The 18,990-nt window shown below is 42.1% G+C and overlaps 2 protein-coding genes across 21 annotated transcripts in view; one reads left to right on the top strand and one right to left on the bottom strand.

Annotated features, from left to right (window-relative positions):
- Nucleotides 1-4,872, bottom strand: part of TTC3 (tetratricopeptide repeat domain 3) — a 129,503-nt gene extending 124,631 nt beyond the window's left edge. For 3 of the 14 annotated variants that reach the window (XM_063601375.1, XM_063601379.1, XM_055105232.2), the window contains exon 1: nucleotides 4,512-4,645. The gene's annotated coding sequence lies outside the window, so the exon portion shown is untranslated. Of the gene's footprint in view, nucleotides 1-4,501 lie in introns of all 14 variants that reach the window. The other 11 variants (XM_063601373.1, XM_055105234.2, XM_063601381.1 and 8 more) reach the window with 10 other exon arrangements.
- PIGP (phosphatidylinositol glycan anchor biosynthesis class P) lies at nucleotides 4,617-13,877 on the top strand. 7 transcript variants are annotated; one of them, XM_008977651.4, is made up of 5 exons: nucleotides 4,617-4,745; nucleotides 5,420-5,523; nucleotides 8,349-8,421; nucleotides 10,600-10,718; nucleotides 12,261-13,877. In XM_008977651.4, the coding sequence occupies exons 2-5, from the start codon at nucleotides 5,442-5,444 to the stop codon at nucleotides 12,389-12,391; spliced, it is 405 nt and encodes a 134-aa protein (XP_008975899.1). In that variant the 5' UTR covers nucleotides 4,617-4,745; nucleotides 5,420-5,441; the 3' UTR covers nucleotides 12,392-13,877. The 7 variants fall into 7 exon arrangements, with proteins under 7 accessions (XP_008975899.1, XP_008975896.1, XP_008975898.1 ...); XM_008977648.5 differs by lacking the exon at nucleotides 4,617-4,745 and adding an exon at nucleotides 4,785-4,885; XM_008977650.5 differs by lacking the exon at nucleotides 4,617-4,745 and adding an exon at nucleotides 4,813-4,921.
- The last annotated feature ends 5,113 nt before the right edge of the window (nucleotides 13,878-18,990 follow it).

Below are 18,990 nucleotides of genomic sequence, written 5' to 3'. Positions count from 1 at the left end.
AGATAAATTATGAACTTAAATGTGGAAGACATCATTTTAAAACCTCTAAAAAGAAACAGAGGAATGTCTTTATAAGCCCAGGGCAAGAAAGGTTCCAATTAGATTATGTTAAAATTAAGAACTTCTGTTCACCAAAATACACCATAAAGAGTAGAAAGGCCACAAACCAGAAAAAGATATTTACAACGCACATAATCGATGTTACCAGTTTTAAAAGACAACTCATCAGAACAAAGGGTAAAATATATGACTAGATATTTCATAAAAAGGAAACAAAGACAGTTCATAAACATACAAAAGATGCTCAATCTCATTAATAACAAAAAATGCAAATTAAAACCACAATGATGCATCATTTCATACCCATTCCATTGGCAAATATTAAGTCTGACAATAACAAGTGTTGGAGAGGTTGTAGATCAACTGTAACTCTTACACACTGTTGATCAAAGTATATAAACAGACAAAACTGCTGGCCAAAGTACAAACTGATATAACCCCTTCAGAAAGTAATCTGACATTATTTTGTAAAGCTGATCATTCATACCCCTTGATCTAGCAATCCCATTTCTAGCAAACAGCTTACTATAGTGATACGGCAGTATTTCTTTCTCTTTTCTTTTTCTTTTGCTGCTGAACAAATTAACATGGTGGTATTTCAACCTTTTTTTTTTGCTCGCAAACCACCAAAAGTGCTTTTTAAAATTGCATACCCTTTACCCATTAAGATGACATTTAAAAAATATCACCATAAGATTAAATAATTGCAAAGGGTAAATTTCTAGAATATCACAGTAACATTTTAAAGTAAAACTGATTATCTCATTCTTTTAAATGTATAATTATTACCAGCATATGGTTGGCCAAAAAATATACCCTGATAACATAAAAAAAAAAAAAGCAACTTTATTGGAAATATATCTCTTAAGGAAATGGATGAGGAAGTGCCAGGATTAAAAGAGGCTTTCCCTAACACTATAGTGGTATTTTAAATTATCCCTTTGTAGGCCAGGCACGGTGCCCTGTAATCCCAGCACTTTGGGAGGCCGAGTGGGGCAGATCACCTGAGGTCAGGAGTTCAAGACGTGCCTAGCCAACATGGTGAAATCCCATCTCCACTAAAAATACAAAATTAGCCGGGTGTGGTGGTGCGCGCCTGTAATCCCAGCTACTCAGAGGCTGAGGCAAGAGAATCACTTGAACTTGGGAGGCAGAGGTTGCAGTGAGCCGAGATCGTGCCATCGCACTCCAGCCTGGGCAAAAAGAGCAAAACTTCACTCAAAAAAAAAAAAATCCCTTTGTTTTCCCCAAGGGAGTTTTCCCACTTAGGGCAATGCCATAGTAAGATTCCACAAGAACCTGTGGTTTGCCTTTCTTATGTAAAGTGCAATGTTAGAAACACAAGGTGAGAAAGTAGCACTAGCAGGAGGCCTCAGGCATTACCATTTTTAGGAAAGAGTACCTATGGAATGTAATGATCTAGAAACTGATTCATTAACATCATTTGTACCCACACATTCCTTAGCAAATCTTCATTACTCCTCTGGGGCTCATATACCCCAGTGTGAAAATTAGAAAAATTCTTACAACTGTGAACCAAAAAGTATATAACTTCATAACAGCAAAACCTAGAAACAACCAAAATGCCCATTAACAGAACAATGCATACACTGTGTTATATTCACACATGGAATATTACACAGCAGTGAAAATTAATGACTTACATCAATACCCAATATTAGTAACTCAGAAACATAACATCAAGTGAAATAAGCAAGTCCCAGGAAACTATACCCAATATGATTTTTTCCACTCAAAAACAACAGAAACCATACAATACATTTTTGAGGGATGTATACATATCTGATAAAATTATTTTTAAAAACAAGGCATAATATACACAATTCAGGATGGTAGTCACCTCTGGAAGTAAGCACATTCAATACTGGTCATTTTGATTATTGGAGTGAGTGGTGAATTCATAGGCGTTCATTTTATTGTTCTGCTATACAGCTTGCATATGTTTTACATATATTTTGAATTTATCAAATACTACAATAAAATGGAGAGGAAAAGAAAAATTTTTTAAACATTCATCATAAGAAAAAAAATACTTTTAATTAAATCACCTCACCTGCCACTAAAGAGGTACATATTTAACATATCATGGAAATTCTATCTATACATCAATCATAGGATCTGACATACATTAGGTATACAACAATGTTCATTGGAATTAATCTTATGAGAACCAAAGGAGATAAAGACTAAGCCAATTAGCTATAAGAGATAAATCCATAGGCTGACACAGGGCTACAAGAGAAGCCAAGGTGGCTACAAGCAAATTTAGCAGCAACCAAAAGTCATAAGGAAGCTGGTCAGTAAAGAGATGGCAAAAATGTAAAGTCTAATAACATAAAGTGTTAGCAGGGTTGTGAGGAAATTGTGTTCTCACTCAACACCAGTGACAGTGAAAATTGGTACAACCACTTCGAGAGCTTCTGTGATACCTGGTTAAATTGAAGACGCACATAGCCTACAATCCGGCAAATCTACTACTTAGGTGTACTTCCTACAGAAACTTCCAAATGTGTGCACAAGCAGACAAGTACAAAGATATTTATTGCAGGACTGTTTTTAAGAGTCAAAAACTGAAAGAAGTTCAAAGTCTATCAACAGGGGAATGTATAAATAAATATGGTATATTCATACAACGCAATTCTATACCAGCAATTAAAATGAATGAACCAAAGATAACACAATCATTCAATTTGTTCATATATAAACCTCAAAATATGATGCTGAGCAAAAAAAAAAAAGCAAGTTGCAAAAAGGCATGTATATTTTAATACCATTAAAGTTTAAAAACAAACAATAATATATATTGTGTATGGATTCACCATGATCAAAGTATAAAATATGCAAAGTAAAGATATACACAAACCTCAACGCAGTGGCTATCTCTAGAAAAGGAGGGGAAGGAACTGAGAGCAATTTTATTTCTTTAAAAAAAAAGAGTATCTGAAGTAAATTTGGCAGAAGATTAAATAATCACGTCTGTAAAATCTGAATCATGGATTGGTTAGCTCCCCCTCTGTATTTGATATTTGAAATATTCCAAAAATTAAAAGAAAAAAAGGAAAATTAGACAATAAGAAAATTGGGCAGAACAAAGACACCAAAACGCAGCCCTTGAGCGCAGAGCACGAAACCTTGAGCAAACGGAGCAGTAGCTGGGTCTCCAATGGGTTTGAAGTTTCTTACCCTAGGTATCCTTATACTATATCCCATTTTCCTTAGGATAAATCGCAAATTTCTTGCAACAAAAAAATGTCCTAACTAGAGTCGTAGTTATAAGGAAAAGTCTCCCTCCGGAGGAGTAAAATCTGTAAAATTTCTACCTTGTTTCCCTCGCCAGGATCTTGGGCAAAATGGAAAGAGATTTAGGTGAATGCCATAAAATACTCTATAAACCATTAAATATCATCAAGAACGCCTAAGGACCGCATCGCCCAGTAGGAGAGTGCATGTATTTTGAAAGGTCTCTGCAACTGAGGGGGTTTTGGCGTCCAGGGCGCCACTGGAAAAGGCACGGCGCACTGGTACCAGCCCAAATTCACCTACGTCTCGGCTTCATTTTTTATCTTTGATCCCCCTATTCTGTCCCCTGAACAGGCTGGCTGAAGAGGCCACACTGGCAGCGTCAACACTGTGGAGCAGCTGGCCAGACTCAATCCTGTCCACCCCCCTTCCCATTAGCGTCTGTGGGAGAGAATGCTCAGAAAGAGGCGCGGGGGCGAAAGGAGCGGCGAGGTTACCCTCCTCCTGGGTCCGTTCCGTGGGGACAGGCCCTGGACTGGACTGCCAGTTCACACGAAAACAGGTGGCAACAGAGTCGTGACACGCACACACAGCAAGGGGTGTGCACGAACGTTCACGCTCACCAACGAAACCTGCACACAAGAGATACCCACTCGACAGAATTAAATCCGCACACAAGAGATCACGCACTCAACAGGACCCATGCGCAGACACTCTGCGTCACTCGGAGACACGCAAGGACGCACACTTGCGCGAGCAAGGCTCTAGGCGGGGGTCGCAATTGCAGAAGGCGCGGCCACGCGCGCTAGGGGACGCGCAGCCCACAGACGGGCAGTAACACAAAGGGGGCCACCTGCAAGGCCGAGAGAGCCCACGCAGCCGCCAGGGAGCGCGGACACCGAAACAAAGGGGGCGACGAGGCGACACGCGAGCGCCTCCACCCAGCGGAGGTGTCAGCCACGCACCGGCCGAGGCACAGGCAGCGGGGGGATGCGCATAAAGGGACTACTCACACCCTCGCACCGGCATCCCAGGGCCTCGCTCGCGAAGGGGCACCAGACCAAGGGGGCAAACCCACTGGGGCAGGCAATGGCGGCCACACCCCCTCATCGCGCGGGACCCCAACCCATGCAGACACAGTAGGCACCTCAGCGAGGGACGCGAGGCGACGCGCACACACCCACACTCACCACACACCCACGGAGGGGGTGTGGAAGGCCCCGCTCCCCCGGCATCTCGGCTGCAGCGGGACAAGGTGACACATCCGGGAGCCCGGCAGCGCGCCGGGTGTGCACTCACCCGGGCCCGCCGCCCGCGAGCCTCGGACGCGGGCAGCAGCAGCAGCAGCCGCCGCCGCCGCCGCCACCTCCAGCCCTCCACGTCAGCCGACGGCGGGAGGGAGCGGGTGGCGGCGCTGAAGGGAGGTGCGTCACGTGAGCTGGCAGCGCGCGTGCGCAGTCGCACCCCACCGCCCCCTCCTTCGCCGTCGCGAGCCGCGGGATCACGCCCGCCCCCGCGCTCGCTGGCTCCCACCTGGGGAGTGTCGTCGTGCGCCTGCGCCAGGGTGGGGGTTGCCGTCGCGCTTAGGCCTTTCCCTCAGGTTTTCCTCTTCCCCACTGCGGCTCCCCAGTCGGCGCTTGCGCAGAGAACTCAGCGCTGAGGTGGCCGAGGTGTCGGGAGGGGCCTGGGTGGGCGTATGAAGGACCCGAGGTCGAGGGCCCCCCATACCCCGCCTCGAATGAGAAATAGAAGTCTCCACGAATGGGCAGGGCCCGGGGCCTGGGCGCCGCGACCTAGTAGGCCCGCATGCTGGTGGGCGCCGCGCGAGCCTTGTTCCCTGCCCTCCCCTCCCACAGGGAGGCCACGCTTGCAGAGCTGGAGCGCGCGTCTGTCGCCCCAGAACCCCCCTCCCTGCCCTATCCTCCGCCACCCCTTCTGTTGCGGGGCGCGCGCCAGCCTGGGTGCCTGTGTGCGCTCGAGGCGGGGGCGCGGGTTGCGAACGGAGGCGCGGGAGGCGGTTCTGCGCGGCGGGGGCGAGAATGGACCAATGGTGCCACGGAGCACATCGCTGACGGCTGATTGTGTTCCTTTTCCACAGATTGTCTAAAGCCCCAGGAAAAATGGTGGAAAATTCACCGTCGCCATTGCCAGAAAGAGCGATTTATGGCTTTGTCCTTTTCTTAAGCTCCCAATTTGGCTTCAGTAAGTACTTTCCTGATGGATGGCCAGGGGCTTTTTCTGGCGTTCAGTGACAAGGGAAGAATACAGTGGTTAGACTGTGCACACATGAACTGTTGATTCTTTCTCCCTATGTCTCTTTTTAAGAAAATCTGAAGGGATCTCGTGTTTGTTGAGTGTTCCGTGTGCCAGCACTAGCCTAGGAGGTTTTAGTCTCTACAAATATTTATACAGCACCAGACGCGATGGCAAAGTGAATAAAGCCTGGTCCCTGCCCTTAAGGAGATCGTGGTCTTGTGGAGGAGACAGATGGGTAAATCTACAGTTAATGCTCAGTGTGATGAGTGTCAGGGAGCACGGTGGAGAGACATTGAAACCAGACTGGAAAGTCAAGGCTTTCTACAGAGGCCATTCCCCCTGGCACTGATGCTGATTAGGAAAGAGTAAGAGGGAGGGAAGAAGTGGAAAGGCCTTGAATGAGGGCGTGAGAGGGTTTGGACCCGAGGAGCTTGTGATGTCACCAGTGTGCCCTGCGGGATCTGGGGAACAGGAGAAGTAGGCCAGAGAAGTCGGGTTGAAAGGTGTGTCGTTTGCGTCCTGGATCTCCCTTAATTTAACCCCATAACATTCCATTTTACAGATAAGGAGACTGACGCTCACTGAGACACTAATATGCCCACTCACACAGCAAGTCCCAAGTCTCTCCCCAAAATGATTTGGGAATTTTGAGGCACACAAGAGGGAGAAAATTGAGTGCCCGTGATCCAACGTTCTGCAACTGTTTGGAAATCAGGAAAGTGGAGGAGTGGTAGTACTTCTGAACCCTAACTAAAATATATCAGCCTGCACCATCAGTACAGCTTGCAGATGAATGTAATGGCCAGGCTATTACAACTGAAGTGAAGTGAAGAAGTTACAACTGAGTTCGAATTCTGACTCCTCCACAGATTAGCCATGTGAGCTGGGACCCTCAGCAAATTTTTTGAGCCTCAGGTTCCTTATCTGTAAAAGGGTAGTGATAATGATGGTTATTAAATGCTTATGACGCATGAAACAATTCTATGGGGTAGGTTCTGTTATTACTGTCCTTTAAAGATGAGCATCCTCTGGTTTCAGTAACTTGCTCAAGATTGCAAAGCTACTAAATAAAAGCCTTCTAAATTTGAACCCAAATACACTGGCTGACTTCACTCTGCTGCCTCTTCTGACTGTTGTGAGGATTAACGGGGGTAATTTATGTAAAGCACGTAAAATAATGCCTAGAAACAGTTAGGGACTTAATAAGTGTTAGCTACTGATACTATTGTTAGCACTTTTGTAAATCCTTGTTCAAAGAGTATGTCAAGGATTAGAAGCTGTATGTATAAATAAAAGCAATCACTTTAAGGCTTAAATTCTGGCCGGCCTGGTGGCTCACGCCTGTAATCCCGGCACTTTGGGTGGCCGAGGCAGGCAGATCACCTGAGGTTGGGAGTTTGAGACCAGCCAGACCAACATGGAAAAACCCTGTCTCTACTAAAAATACAAAATTAGCCGGGATGGTGGCGCATGCCTGTAACTCCAGCTACTCGGGAGGCTGAGGCAGGAGAATCGCTTGAACCCGGGAGGCGAAGGTTGCCGTGAGCTGAGATTGCACTTTTGCACTCCAGCCTGGGCAACAAGAGCGAAACTGTCTCAAAACAAAATTAAATTCCATGATACCCACAACCAAAAGTAATTCACGTATTTATTGGTGCTTACCATGTGCCAGGCACTGTTACAGGCCAGGAAGGACCAAAACAGCCAAAAATGCCCTGCTTTGAGTCTTTATTCTCATGCTGGGGGGAGATAGTCAATGGGCAAATTAAATAAGAAAAACGTATATAGTATCAGGTGATAACGTACTATGGGGAGAAATTAAGCAAAGGGAAGGAGGATACGAGGTGGAAGGAGGGCCTTCTAATGCGCTTCTATGTCATCTTTTATTACTCATTCATGAGCACTTATAACAATGTAGTGAAAATACCAATTTTCTCTATTCACCACTAGATTTTAAGTTTAGGGAGGGCAGAAGCCGTCTCTTTTGGATTCAATATTGTGTCTCACACTCCTGACATACAGAATTCTGTAATACATATTTGTTAAGAAAAGAATGCATCATCACTGATGTAGTAGGTAGTTAAAATTTATCTTTGCCGCTTACCTTGGGTAGGTGATGTATCCTTTCTAAGCTTCCATTTCCTCATCATTTAAAATTGCATACTTCCCTTGGAGGATTGTCTTGGAGGATTATCTTAATGCATACAAAATGCTTGGAACTGTGCTTAACCCACAGTGAGTGCTCAGAACTTAGCCATTGTTGTTATGGTGGGATAACAGTAAAGAGTGCTGAGATTTGGGACTGAGGGAAATAACATTGTACTCTGGGAGATAGGGCAGAAGCTCAGTATGTGGTGGATGAGAACTAGGGTAGGTAAATTTCCCTTTGAGCAATTAAATGTCTATAATTACTTCAACCTTGGGATGAAGTATTGAACACTTACTGTACATAAAGCAAATTGCTAGGTAATAAGGATTACAACAATTGCTAAGCCATGATTTGTATCCTTGAATTGCTTAAAATATAATGTGAGAGTTAAGATGTTAAAAAAAAAAGACTAATACAGTAATTATAAGTATTATAAGAATTGTGCAAATGAGGAGCTAGAAGAACTGAAAGGAGGAAAAAATCATTTCTGAGTTAATCAGGGACACTTCAAAAGAGCTTTTCTGTTTTATCTGAATCTTAATAGATTGATAGATTAGATGTATGTCTTACTGACTTCTCTTCCTCTTTTTTTTCTTTTTTTTTTTCTTTTTCTTTTCTACAGTACTTTACCTCGTGTGGGCCTTTATTCCTGAATCTTGGCTAAACTCTTTAGGTTTAACCTATTGGCCTCAAAAGTAAGTTTAATATATTTCTTAAATGAGGATATAATTAATGCTGTTTTGAGGAGTCATATCATTTCTTAAACCTACCCAAATCTTAAATATTTGTTCTCTTAAAATTCATGAATAGCCGTATAGAAATTGAAAGCTTTTTAAAGATCGCTATTGATACATCTCTAATTAAAGATGGTAGCATGAACACACATGTGTATCTCCATCCATTTCCTCCAAAAATCTTGTTAAAATGACCCTACAGGAAAAAAAAAAAAAAAAACTGAAGATACAAACCACAGAAACAATAGTATAGCAGAAAAGAGATATCAACCACATTTTGGAAAGTGGATTGCAATAGGTGAGAGGTAACTGCCTTTGTTTCTGTGATTTTCACGTTGCTGAAGTAGGGAAGCCAGCAAGAATATTTGTGCCTTAGAACTCCAGAATAGCTCAGACACTGGGGTACCAGGTAGCTCTTTAATTCTGGGTTGAACTGAAAACATGTTTAAAGACCATATGAAGTCTTCAGCCTTCAAATCTCCCTCAGCCCTCAAAGCTGGGAGGCCTGCCCTGCCCTCCCCTGCAGAAAACAGGAGTTTTACTCTCTGGCAAGGTTAAGTAAGAGTCTCTAGCATGGGGGCCACTAAGTCTGAGTGTGGGAATGCGGCATCTTACTGAAAACAGGGAAGTAAGTGAAAATCTACATGGCTTAATGAGAAGGTTTACCTCCTGCTCCATCTTCCCTCTTGGGGCTTCGAGGCTTATACCACCCTACTCCTTACAGAAAAAGATAGATAGTTCTTTCCTGAGGAAGCTGACCAGCCTGAGAGAAAGGATCTATAATTTCTGACATTTAGAGGACCCCAGTGAAGTGGCCAAGTCTCTTAGAGTGAGGCTCACCAGTTGACCATCCCTGCCCACATACACATAGTGCTTCCAACTCACTTGTTAGAACTTCATTTTTAAATATGAATGGACTACTCTAAGTTACCAGACATTAAAAGAAAGCCTCTAGCATGAAATGAAAAAGCAGAAAAGTAAAGGGAATTTGAAGGAAATAGAGATAATGCAGGAAACAGAAAAAAAATTTAAATAACATAAAATTCTCAGAGGTAAGAAACAATTATAACTATGAAACAAGAACAGAATGCTATGCAAACAGGAAATTATTGTATTTGGAAATTGTAAACATGATAACCAAAATTAAAATTTTAATTGAAAGACTGGAAAATAAAACAAAGGTAATCTCTAGAAGTTAGAACAAAAAAAAATGAAAATAGAAGAAAGTATAATCGTTAAAAATCAAACTATTAGAAGTTCCAGAAAGAGAAAATAATAGAGAACAAATCATTTAAAAAAAAAAAAAACCTCTGGCCAACACCTCAAGACCCCATTTCTACAAAAAAATTAAAAATTAGCCAGGTGTGGTGGTGTGTGCCTATAGTCCCAGCTACTTGCAGGGCTGAAGTGAGCTCAGCAGATTGAGGCTAGTGATCCATGATCATGCCGTTGCACTCCAGCCTGGGTGACAGAGGGAAATGCTTTCTCAAAAAAAAAAAAAAAAAAAAACACTCAATGAAAAATAGCACTCCATGTACATAATGATACTGAGAGGCATAATAGAGTCCTATCAGAGAATTTGAGGCTCTGGTATTGGTGGATTCCTGGGAAACCAAGTGAACAGACAAAAAGATGTAATTATTCCAGAAAAAAAAAAGTTATACAAGAAAAAATATAATAATAATGTACTAAGATCCTCAGTTGCAAAATTGTTTATGTAGGTACAATTATTTCTAAAACCTGCTGTTATAATGAGAAATTGCGATGTAAGTATAGAAGAGGATAGGAGGAGGTTAATTCCTTATCTCCATATTAGGAAGCCTAGAGAAAATGTCTGTAATGGAAAAAAATGAGGAAATAGTAATATGAGCATGTTTTGTAGCAATGAGGAGGTAAGTACCAGAAGACAGCTCAAGTGCTCAAAGCATTTCTTTTTGGAGAGTGAGACCCCAGGGTTGGGATGGTGGGATAGAGGACTGCAGTTTTTCATTGTAAGCCTTGTGGAACTATTTGTCTCTTATGTACACATATTACTTTATAAAATTTAAATTTAAAAAACATGTTGGCTTTGTGACCGACTCTTCAGAATTACAACTTTTTTAAAGTGTCTATTATGTACTTTAATATTCTCTTTGGCAGATATTGGGCAGTTGCATTACCTGTCTACCTCCTTATTGCTATAGTAATTGGCTACGTGCTCTTGTTTGGGATTAACATGATGAGTACCTCTCCACTCGACTCCATCCATACAATCACAGGTAACTTTATATAAAAGGAAAGTGCTGGGGCAATGAAAGAGTGGAGTATTAGCACTTTTACCCAGAAAAGCAACAAAGAACAGGCTGCAAAACCCATGTTGGTGGTGCGCGTCTGTAATCCCAGCTACTTGGGAGGCTGAGGCAGGAGAATCACTTGAACCCAGGAGGCAGAGGTTGCAGTGAGCCAAGATCCCACCACTGCACTCCAGCTTGGGTGACAAGAGTGAAACTCCATCCTAAAAGAAAACACACACACACACACACACACACACACACACACACACACGGACAGTAAAAAGAAGCTACTAAGAGGAATAAATACAAACTTACACAAAAGGAAATATTTGCATGAAGGAATTAAGTTCTGATGAATACACACTAGCTATATTCATGGAGGAAATAAATTATAATGAATTATAGCACTGGTTAGCAGGTGTATGTTCCCATAAAAACCACAAGTATATGCTATATGTGTCTATAATATGTTCCCATTAACTTTGCCTGAGAGAAGCTTATCCTGAACAGACACTGTTGATCAAGGGATAGTAAATAGTACATGCAGACCTTGTTCAGAAAAAGGACTTTGGGGGTGTGTATCCTCCTCAGGATCATTGTGTACTCCTTATTCCAATTAAGTGGATAAAAGAGCCACAACACATTCGTCTGGTTTTATTTTTTTAAAGTTCTTTCAAGTCTAAAGATGAAAATAAATCAGACTCCTGAGCTTGCTTAAATTCTAGAAAGTAAAGTATTTTTTAAGTTCCCTGGTATGATTTTTCAACTTTTCAAAACCTTTATATATTAGCCTCTACAATGTATTTTGAAAATCAATTCTATTATTTTTAAGTGTCTTTCTAATACACTGCATTCCATGCATTCTTGATTGGAATTGGCAGCAAATAGGTAATTTGTGCAAAGAGGGGAAATTGTTAAGATTGCATGAATATTTATACCAAATGATTTAATAGTTTTGCCATGTTGATTTAAATACATTTTCAAGGCCTGGATATAATTCTGTTCCCATGAGAAATGTGCAAATGAGACTTTAATCATCATTGTATGGTTGATTAAAATATTGATTTCTTTCCAAATTAGAGATGAAAAAAGTACTTTACTGATGTTTTTATTTTTTTATTTTTATTTATTTATTTTATTTTTTATTTTTTATTTTTGAGATGGAGTCTCGCGCTGTCACCCAGGCTGGAGTGCAATGGCGCGATCTCGGCTCACTGCAGGCTCCGCCCCCTGGGTTCACGCTCTTCTCCTGCCTCAGCCTCCCGAGTAGGTGGGACTACAGGCGCCCGCCACCTCACCCGGCTAATTTTGTGTGTGTGTGTTTTTAGTAGAGACAGGGATGTTTTTATTTTAATTGGGACATTTCTTCTAAAGAGAGGATTTAAGTAATCATCTAATTATGTTAAACATGATGTTTGTCACTATCCAAACGTCAGCCTAGTAAACTATGTGGTGGGTCTCCATCAGACACAGAGACTGTAGAAGAAATTGCTTAGGTAAACAGAGCTTTTTGGTCTTTTCTTACAGATAACTATGCAAAAAATCAACAGCAGAAGAAATACCAAGAGGAGGCCATTCCAGCCTTAAGAGATATTTCTATTAGTGAAGTAAACCAAATGTTCTTTCTTGCAGCCAAAGAACTTTACACCAAAAACTGAACTGTGTGTAACCATAGTAACACCAAGCACGTATTTATTTATAAGTTTTTGCCATTATAATTTTGACCATAAATTAATTTGACCATCTCTCTTATTAATAGAGAAGTAAAAAATGTAAGTTGACCTTCTCTTAGATTATGTTCAATGAATATTGTAAATGTTCAAGTATTGTTAATGAATAGAATAAATACAATATTGCATTCCCATATAGCAGACTTAAAAAAAAATCAATGTCAGTATAATCAAGAAGTTCCTCCAGAGAGGCATTTATATTGTAATTTGCAAACGGCAATGATGTCCTTCCTCCTGTTTGTCCTGAGGGGCCCAGAATTCAAACCCTTAGTTTTTGGGAAGGGTACAGTTAGTACTTGTGCCATCAGATTCATGTCTAAGACACAAATATTTGTTGAGTACTCACTGTGTACCAAGTATTTTTCTAGGCACTGAGGATGAAGTAATGGTAAGATTCTCTCTCAAAGAGCTTATAGTTTTAGAAGCAGGGTGAGGCAACTAAGCAAATAAACAAGGAACTATAATTTGATGAGTGCTATGCAAAGAATTAAGATAATGTATTCTAGAATGCAAAGGGATGACTAGTTCACATTAGGTGGTCAAGGAAGGCCTCTCAGAGAGAGGCTGTTGGGATCTAAGTGTAAAGCAGGTGAGGCAAAGACCATAAGGTGGGAAGGAACTTGGTTTGTCCTAAGAACAGAGAGAAGACTGGCATTGGGCATAGAGCATACCAAACAAGAGAGAATGTGTTCCCAGGTGAGCCTGGAGAGACCGGGCCCAGATTGTGAAGGGCTTTGTAGGCTGGTGTAGGAAGTGTGGATTTAAGTGTAAGTGTGATGAGTTTGAGGCACTTTAGGATCAAGCTGTTGGGAGTCTTGAAGGAAAGGAATGACATGGCCTGATTTCTGTTTTTTAAAAGTCATTCTGATTGGTGAATGGAGAATAGATTCAGAGGAGGAGCTGGGAAGGGGACAATAACCATATCCTTACTCAGTAAGCATGAGATGGATAACATGAATCTGCTTTTCCTGTTCCCTAGTTTGTCCCAGTTCCTGTTATTTTATGGTGAGAGCATGTCACCACACTTAAGAGCAGTATAAGGGGACTGGATGTGGTGGTTCATGCCTGTAATCCCAGCACTTTGGGAGGTTGAGGCAGCTGGATCACCTGAGGTCAGGAGTTGGAGACCAGCCTGGCCAACATGGCAAAACCTCATATCTACTAAAAATACAAAAATTAGTCAGGCGTGGTGGCAGGCGTCTGTAATCCCAGCTACTCGGGAGGCTGAGGCAGGAGAATTGCTTGAGCCTGGGAGGCAGAGATTGCAGTGAGCCGAGATCGTGCCACTGCACTCCAGCCTTAGCAACAGAGCGAGACAGTTACCTTGGCAACCGTCTCAAAAAAAAAAAAAGAAACAAAAAAAAGCAGTGTAAGGGAACCAGCGAACTCCACCAAGTATAGAATGATAAATAAATCATGGTCTGTTTCTACAATTGAACACTACACAGCCATGCAAACAAGAATGCATTACTTCTCTACCTAATAATATGAATTAATATGGCCATAACATTGGGCAAAAAAAGCCAGACACAAAAGAGTAAACTACTGCGTGGTTCCCTTTATTTGAAGTTCAAAATCAGGAAAAACTAATCTATGGTGGCAAATATTAGAATAATGGTTACCTTTGGAGAAGAGTATTATCTAGGAGGAGGCTTGAAGGAGCCTGCTGGTGAATTGAAAATGCCCTACATCTTGATCTGGGTGGTGGTTATGGTTACATGGAGGTAATACATGTTTTTAAAAAATCATTAAGTTATTAAGATTTCTGCTTCTGATGCAAGTTACACCTCAATAAAAAGGGAAAAAAAAAACAGTGCCTATGCCTACCTCCAGAAAATGTTGATTCATTGGTCTGGAGTAGAGCACAGGCAGGGGTAATTTTTTAACATCTTCCAGATGCTTCCAATATGCAGCCAGGGTCGAGAATGACTCCCTTACATGATTGGACTCCCTTACATGATTGGACTCCCTTACATGATTAGACTTAACTGAGTTTTGGTCAAGCAGGGCAGTAGCTGTAAGCTTTGGAAGAGAAAGCCAGCAGTTATCCGAGCGGTTCCCTCCCATCTGTGAGACTCTTGCTCATGTCAGCAGTATTCCCTTGTCTTCCCCTCGGACAGGTGATGGGCCTGAGACGGGTTTGAAATAGGTCAGGATAGAACCTTCATGGACTCTAGTGTTCTATTGCACATTAAGCCTCAAATTAACTTTTCATTCTGGTTTCCAACCACTCTGTCCTTACAGGTCATGAAAGGAACACCAATGTTTTGCAAACTATGGGCAGCAGTGTTTTTGAGGGTCATGATCAGTTTAGTGCAGCAATTCTCTATCTTTTCTTAAGATCTTAGGACCCCTTTATTCTTGTAAAGAGTGAGAGCCCCAAAGACCTTTTGTGTATGTAGATATATTTAAAAATTAAAATAGAAAATTTTTAAATATTTGTTTATAAATAATAAATCCGTTACCTTTTAGTTATAAAATTAACTCATCACATAATGAGAAACAAAATTTCTGTTACAGAAACATTTCACCCAAATCATTGTAGTAATACTAAGCTGATTCTAAAGGGACAAATTTAACATAAACATATTCATGAGAAATAACTGTATTTTCTAAAACAAAAAAATTCAGTGAGACAAGTAGAATTGTTTTACATTTCTGCAAGTCTCTTTAATGTCTGGCTTCATGGAACACAGCCGTTTCTCATATCTGCTTGTGCATTCAGTCTGTGACATTAGCGCTTGTCACGAAGCCTCTGGAAAGCTCCGCTGCATAGTCATGAGAGAACGAGGATGAAAAAGACAAAACATCTCAGCAGTATTAGGAAAATAGTTTTGACCTCATAGGCCCCCTGAAATATGGTCTTGGGACCCCCGGACTTTGAGAACCACTGGTTAGTGGGCCTCCACTAGTGTGTGTGTGATGAACTAGAGTAGAATATGTCAGTGCATTGCACTCAGTAAGGGTGAATATTTTGACTGAACGTCTGTTTCAACCACTTCAGAGGCTCTCTGTTCACCTCTTACTCCAGCCACTGATGCCCCAAACAGTTCATGCAAATTTAACCAAATCCACATAGGTGCCTCTTATAGTACACTCTGGAAGGAGAGGGGTTAACACCCATAGGACCAGCCTGGAGCCCAACCTGGGAGAGGTATCAGTGGATATACACATCCTTCTTTCAGCCCGGAGGAGACAGTTCTGCACTGCATTCCATGAGCTCCTCAGAAGGTCTCATGGGATTGAACTGTGGTTGCCACGATGGTGGTGGACTCAGCCCACGTGCTTGTCTGTCTGATGTGTTTTGCACCCTCTGCCACTTGGCCCTGCTCTCTGTGGTCACTTTCCCAGTAAATTGCCTGCACACAAGCCTTTGTCCCAGTCTCTGCTTTCAGAACTCCAGCTGAGATGTTTTTTGTTTTTGGTTTTTTTGAGACAGGGTCAAAGCTGGAATGCAGTGGTGCCATTATGGCTCACTGCAGCCTTGAACTCCCAGGCTCAAGCGATCCTCCCTCCTCAGCCTCCCAAGTAGCTATGACCACAGGCATGCACCACTATGCCTAGCTAATATTTTTATTTTTTATTTTTTGTAGTGACAGGGTCTCCCTGTGTTGCCCAGGCTGTGAGATGTTTTTGTTTTGTAAAAATTGTGCTTCTGCCATGATGTATAATGCATGTCCTAATTTAAGAAAAAAGTTTGAAAGACACTGTTTTGCAATGAGCCCAAATAATAGCCTAAAATACTCCAAATAGAAAGTGTCAATAATATAAAAATTTCCATATATTAACAAAACCTTCTCCAGTGATTCAACTCCCAGGGAGAAATAAAAGCCCAAGTATGAAATCACCTAATGGAAAGCCAACATAATTTAAATCCAAAATTCTGCTCCCCCTAATTTCTTGACCTGCCCTGTTTTAGTTAAAAGGATCTCAATCAGATGTTTGGGTTTCCTCAAGAAGCTGCTGCCTAGGCTGTCATAAGAATGGGAGTCATTCCTTAAGCACATTGACCCAACCCAAAATTTCTTGCATCTCCCAGTTTTTTAAAGATTCAGTAGGCTATATGAAAATGTCATATTAACAGTCCCATGCCCATGGAACTTTGAAAATCCAAATAAATCAACTCCTACAGCAATAGTGATGGAACCCAGTACATTGTATAGTACAGACCCACCAGCCAGTAACTAGAACAGACTTGATGGGACATGGGGAAAGGAAGACAGAAAACGGAAGAGGAAAGAGAGATTCTTCTTGATTCATCTTGCTGGGGTGCAGGTCAGGCTGTGGCAGTTTTCATGGGTCTCAGTCACTCAGTTTAACACAATTAGGTTCATGGTGGCACTATTTACTATTTTGGGTTGGTAGGAAATGTACTTATCCCACCTTTTCTAGTCAGGAGAGTTTGTCATTCCATGGTAAAATAAATAAATAAATAATAATCCTAAATTGTCAATGGCTTAACATAACAGTTTAGTTTTCAAAGAACTGCACTTTGAGGTAGCCACCAAATCTGAACAGGGCCACATGGACAAGCACAGTGGATGTTTCAGTGATTACCTATCTGGACCTATGACTGAGGACCAGATGTTCTTTTCCTCTCTGTGCCTCATCACTACTTAAGTCTCAGAGGTCAGAAATGCAATGGAAATCTCAATTAGGGACCAAAGGACTCACAGAGTGAGAAATGATGGCATTGTGGAAAATACAGTCTTGAACAAGGGCATTTGTGGACCAAGATTTATATTTTCACACAATGCAGGGGAAATTAATGTCCAATAATTCAATACCTGCCTAAGGTTATTTCTGCAAATCCAGCATGCCCAAGCTCTGCTTGTATAGGTTACAGTCACAGGGGACCCTATGGCCAGGGCTGGAAGAAGCCAGCTAGAGCCTCACAGTGACTCAGATGTCACACTCCAATTGCACTGTAGTCAGCCCACTTGTGTCATAAAGCCTGTTTACACAAAGCCTAGCATATTAGAAGCAGCTGTGAGTCAGCCTGCGTCAGCTGCTGCTGCTGCCCCAAGAGGCCCATCTCTCCCTGTGATACTTTGGTTTCTAAGGCAACCTCTTTTGAATGTTCTCAGTGAATGCACCATGGGTGGGCACATCCTGGGGAAAGTTCGGTCACTCACTCCTCACCACCATTCTGTGAAGGACTTACGCACCTGGCAAGAATTAAAATGCAGTGTCTACCTTATTGGGCTCCATCACGCCTGTAATTCCAGCACTTTGGGAGGCCGAGGCAGGTGGATCACCTGAGGTCAGAAGTTTGAGACCAGCCTGACCAACATGGAGAAACCCTGTCTCTACTAAAAACACAAAATTAGCCGGGCGTGGAGGTGGGCGCCTGTAATCCCAGCTACTCAGGAGGCTGAGGCAGGAGAATCACTGGAATCCGGGAGGTGGAGGTTGCAGTGAGCCGAGATTGCTCCATTGCACTCCAGCCTGGGCAACAAGAGTGAGACTCCATCTCAAAAAATAAAAAAGAATATAGGGAAGACAGAGTGGCAGAAGTGGCTTCCTCACTACTACCCCAAAAAGGCTGAAGTGTTGCAATTGTTGAGGCAAAAACATGATGGCTCCCAGACACTAGCCACTTGGGCTGTCTCCTGTTTTCCCCTATTTTAAACAATGAGTACAACAAACATCTTTTGTGGATAAACTTTATGAAATTGTGTCCTTGGGCTAGGCTTCTTGTATTGGAATTACTACAGGGTCAAAGAGCTTGAATGTTGATATGGTTCAGCTCTGTGTCCCCACGCAAATCTCATCTCGAATTTTAATCCCCACGTGTTGAGGGAGGGACCTGGTGGGAGGTGACTGGATCATGGGAGTGGTTTCCCCAAAGCTGTTCTCGTGAAAGTGAGGGAGGCCTCACGAGATCTGATGGTTTAAAAGTGGCAGTTTCCCCTGCATTCTATCTCTGTCTCTCCTTCCGCTATGTAAGACATGCCTTGCTTCCCCTTCACCTTCTGCCATGAATGTAAGTTTCCTGAGGCCTCCCCAGCCATGTGGAACTGTGAGTCAATTAAACCTCTTGTTTATAAATTACCCAGTCTCAGGTAGTATCTTTATAGCAGTGTGAGAATGGACTAATACAAATAATACTAGTACAAAACAGACTAAGACACTTAATATAAAACACCAGAGTGATCTCCAAAAGGATTCTATCAGTTTACTCCCTGTAACTCACCAACACTGGGGATTACCCATGTACCCTTATGTATTGTTCCTCAAATTTGGAGTATACAAAATATCATGGTGTTCCATTTTTCCTAATCTAACTGAATATGCTTTGATTTTCCACGGTTCATTATTAACAGACATTTCAGAGTCATTTATTGTGGGATTTCCTGACCCTCCTTTGGGTTACTTATGCTTATTCTATCAAAGAAAATGGAAGAGGATACTTGTTTTTAATCTCTGGTATTTGCTGTCACTGCCATTGTGCCTTATCGAGGCTTATGGTTCCACCTCCTCCCTCCTGTCCCTCACAAACTGCCAAAGGCTCACAGGACTTGGAG

Source organism: Pan paniscus, chromosome 22 (genome assembly GCF_029289425.2).
Source record: "Pan paniscus chromosome 22, NHGRI_mPanPan1-v2.0_pri, whole genome shotgun sequence".
NCBI lineage: Eukaryota > Metazoa > Chordata > Mammalia > Primates > Hominidae > Pan > Pan paniscus.
Note: the sequence above shows the minus strand (reverse complement) of the source record. Positions and strands in the feature narration are given on the sequence as shown.

What these genes read in the sequence shown, in the direction of transcription:
- PIGP (XM_008977651.4), top strand. Translation starts at nt 5,442, where the DNA reads ATGGTGGAAAATTCACCGTCGCCATTGCCAGAAAGAGCGATTTATGGC. An exon ending in AAGCTCCCAATTTGGCTTCA is followed by an intron (nt 5,524 to 8,348) that starts GTAAGTACTTTC and finishes TCTTTTCTACAG; the next exon opens with TACTTTACCTCGTGTGGGCC. An exon ending in TTAACCTATTGGCCTCAAAA is followed by an intron (nt 8,422 to 10,599) that starts GTAAGTTTAATA and finishes TCTCTTTGGCAG; the next exon opens with ATATTGGGCAGTTGCATTAC.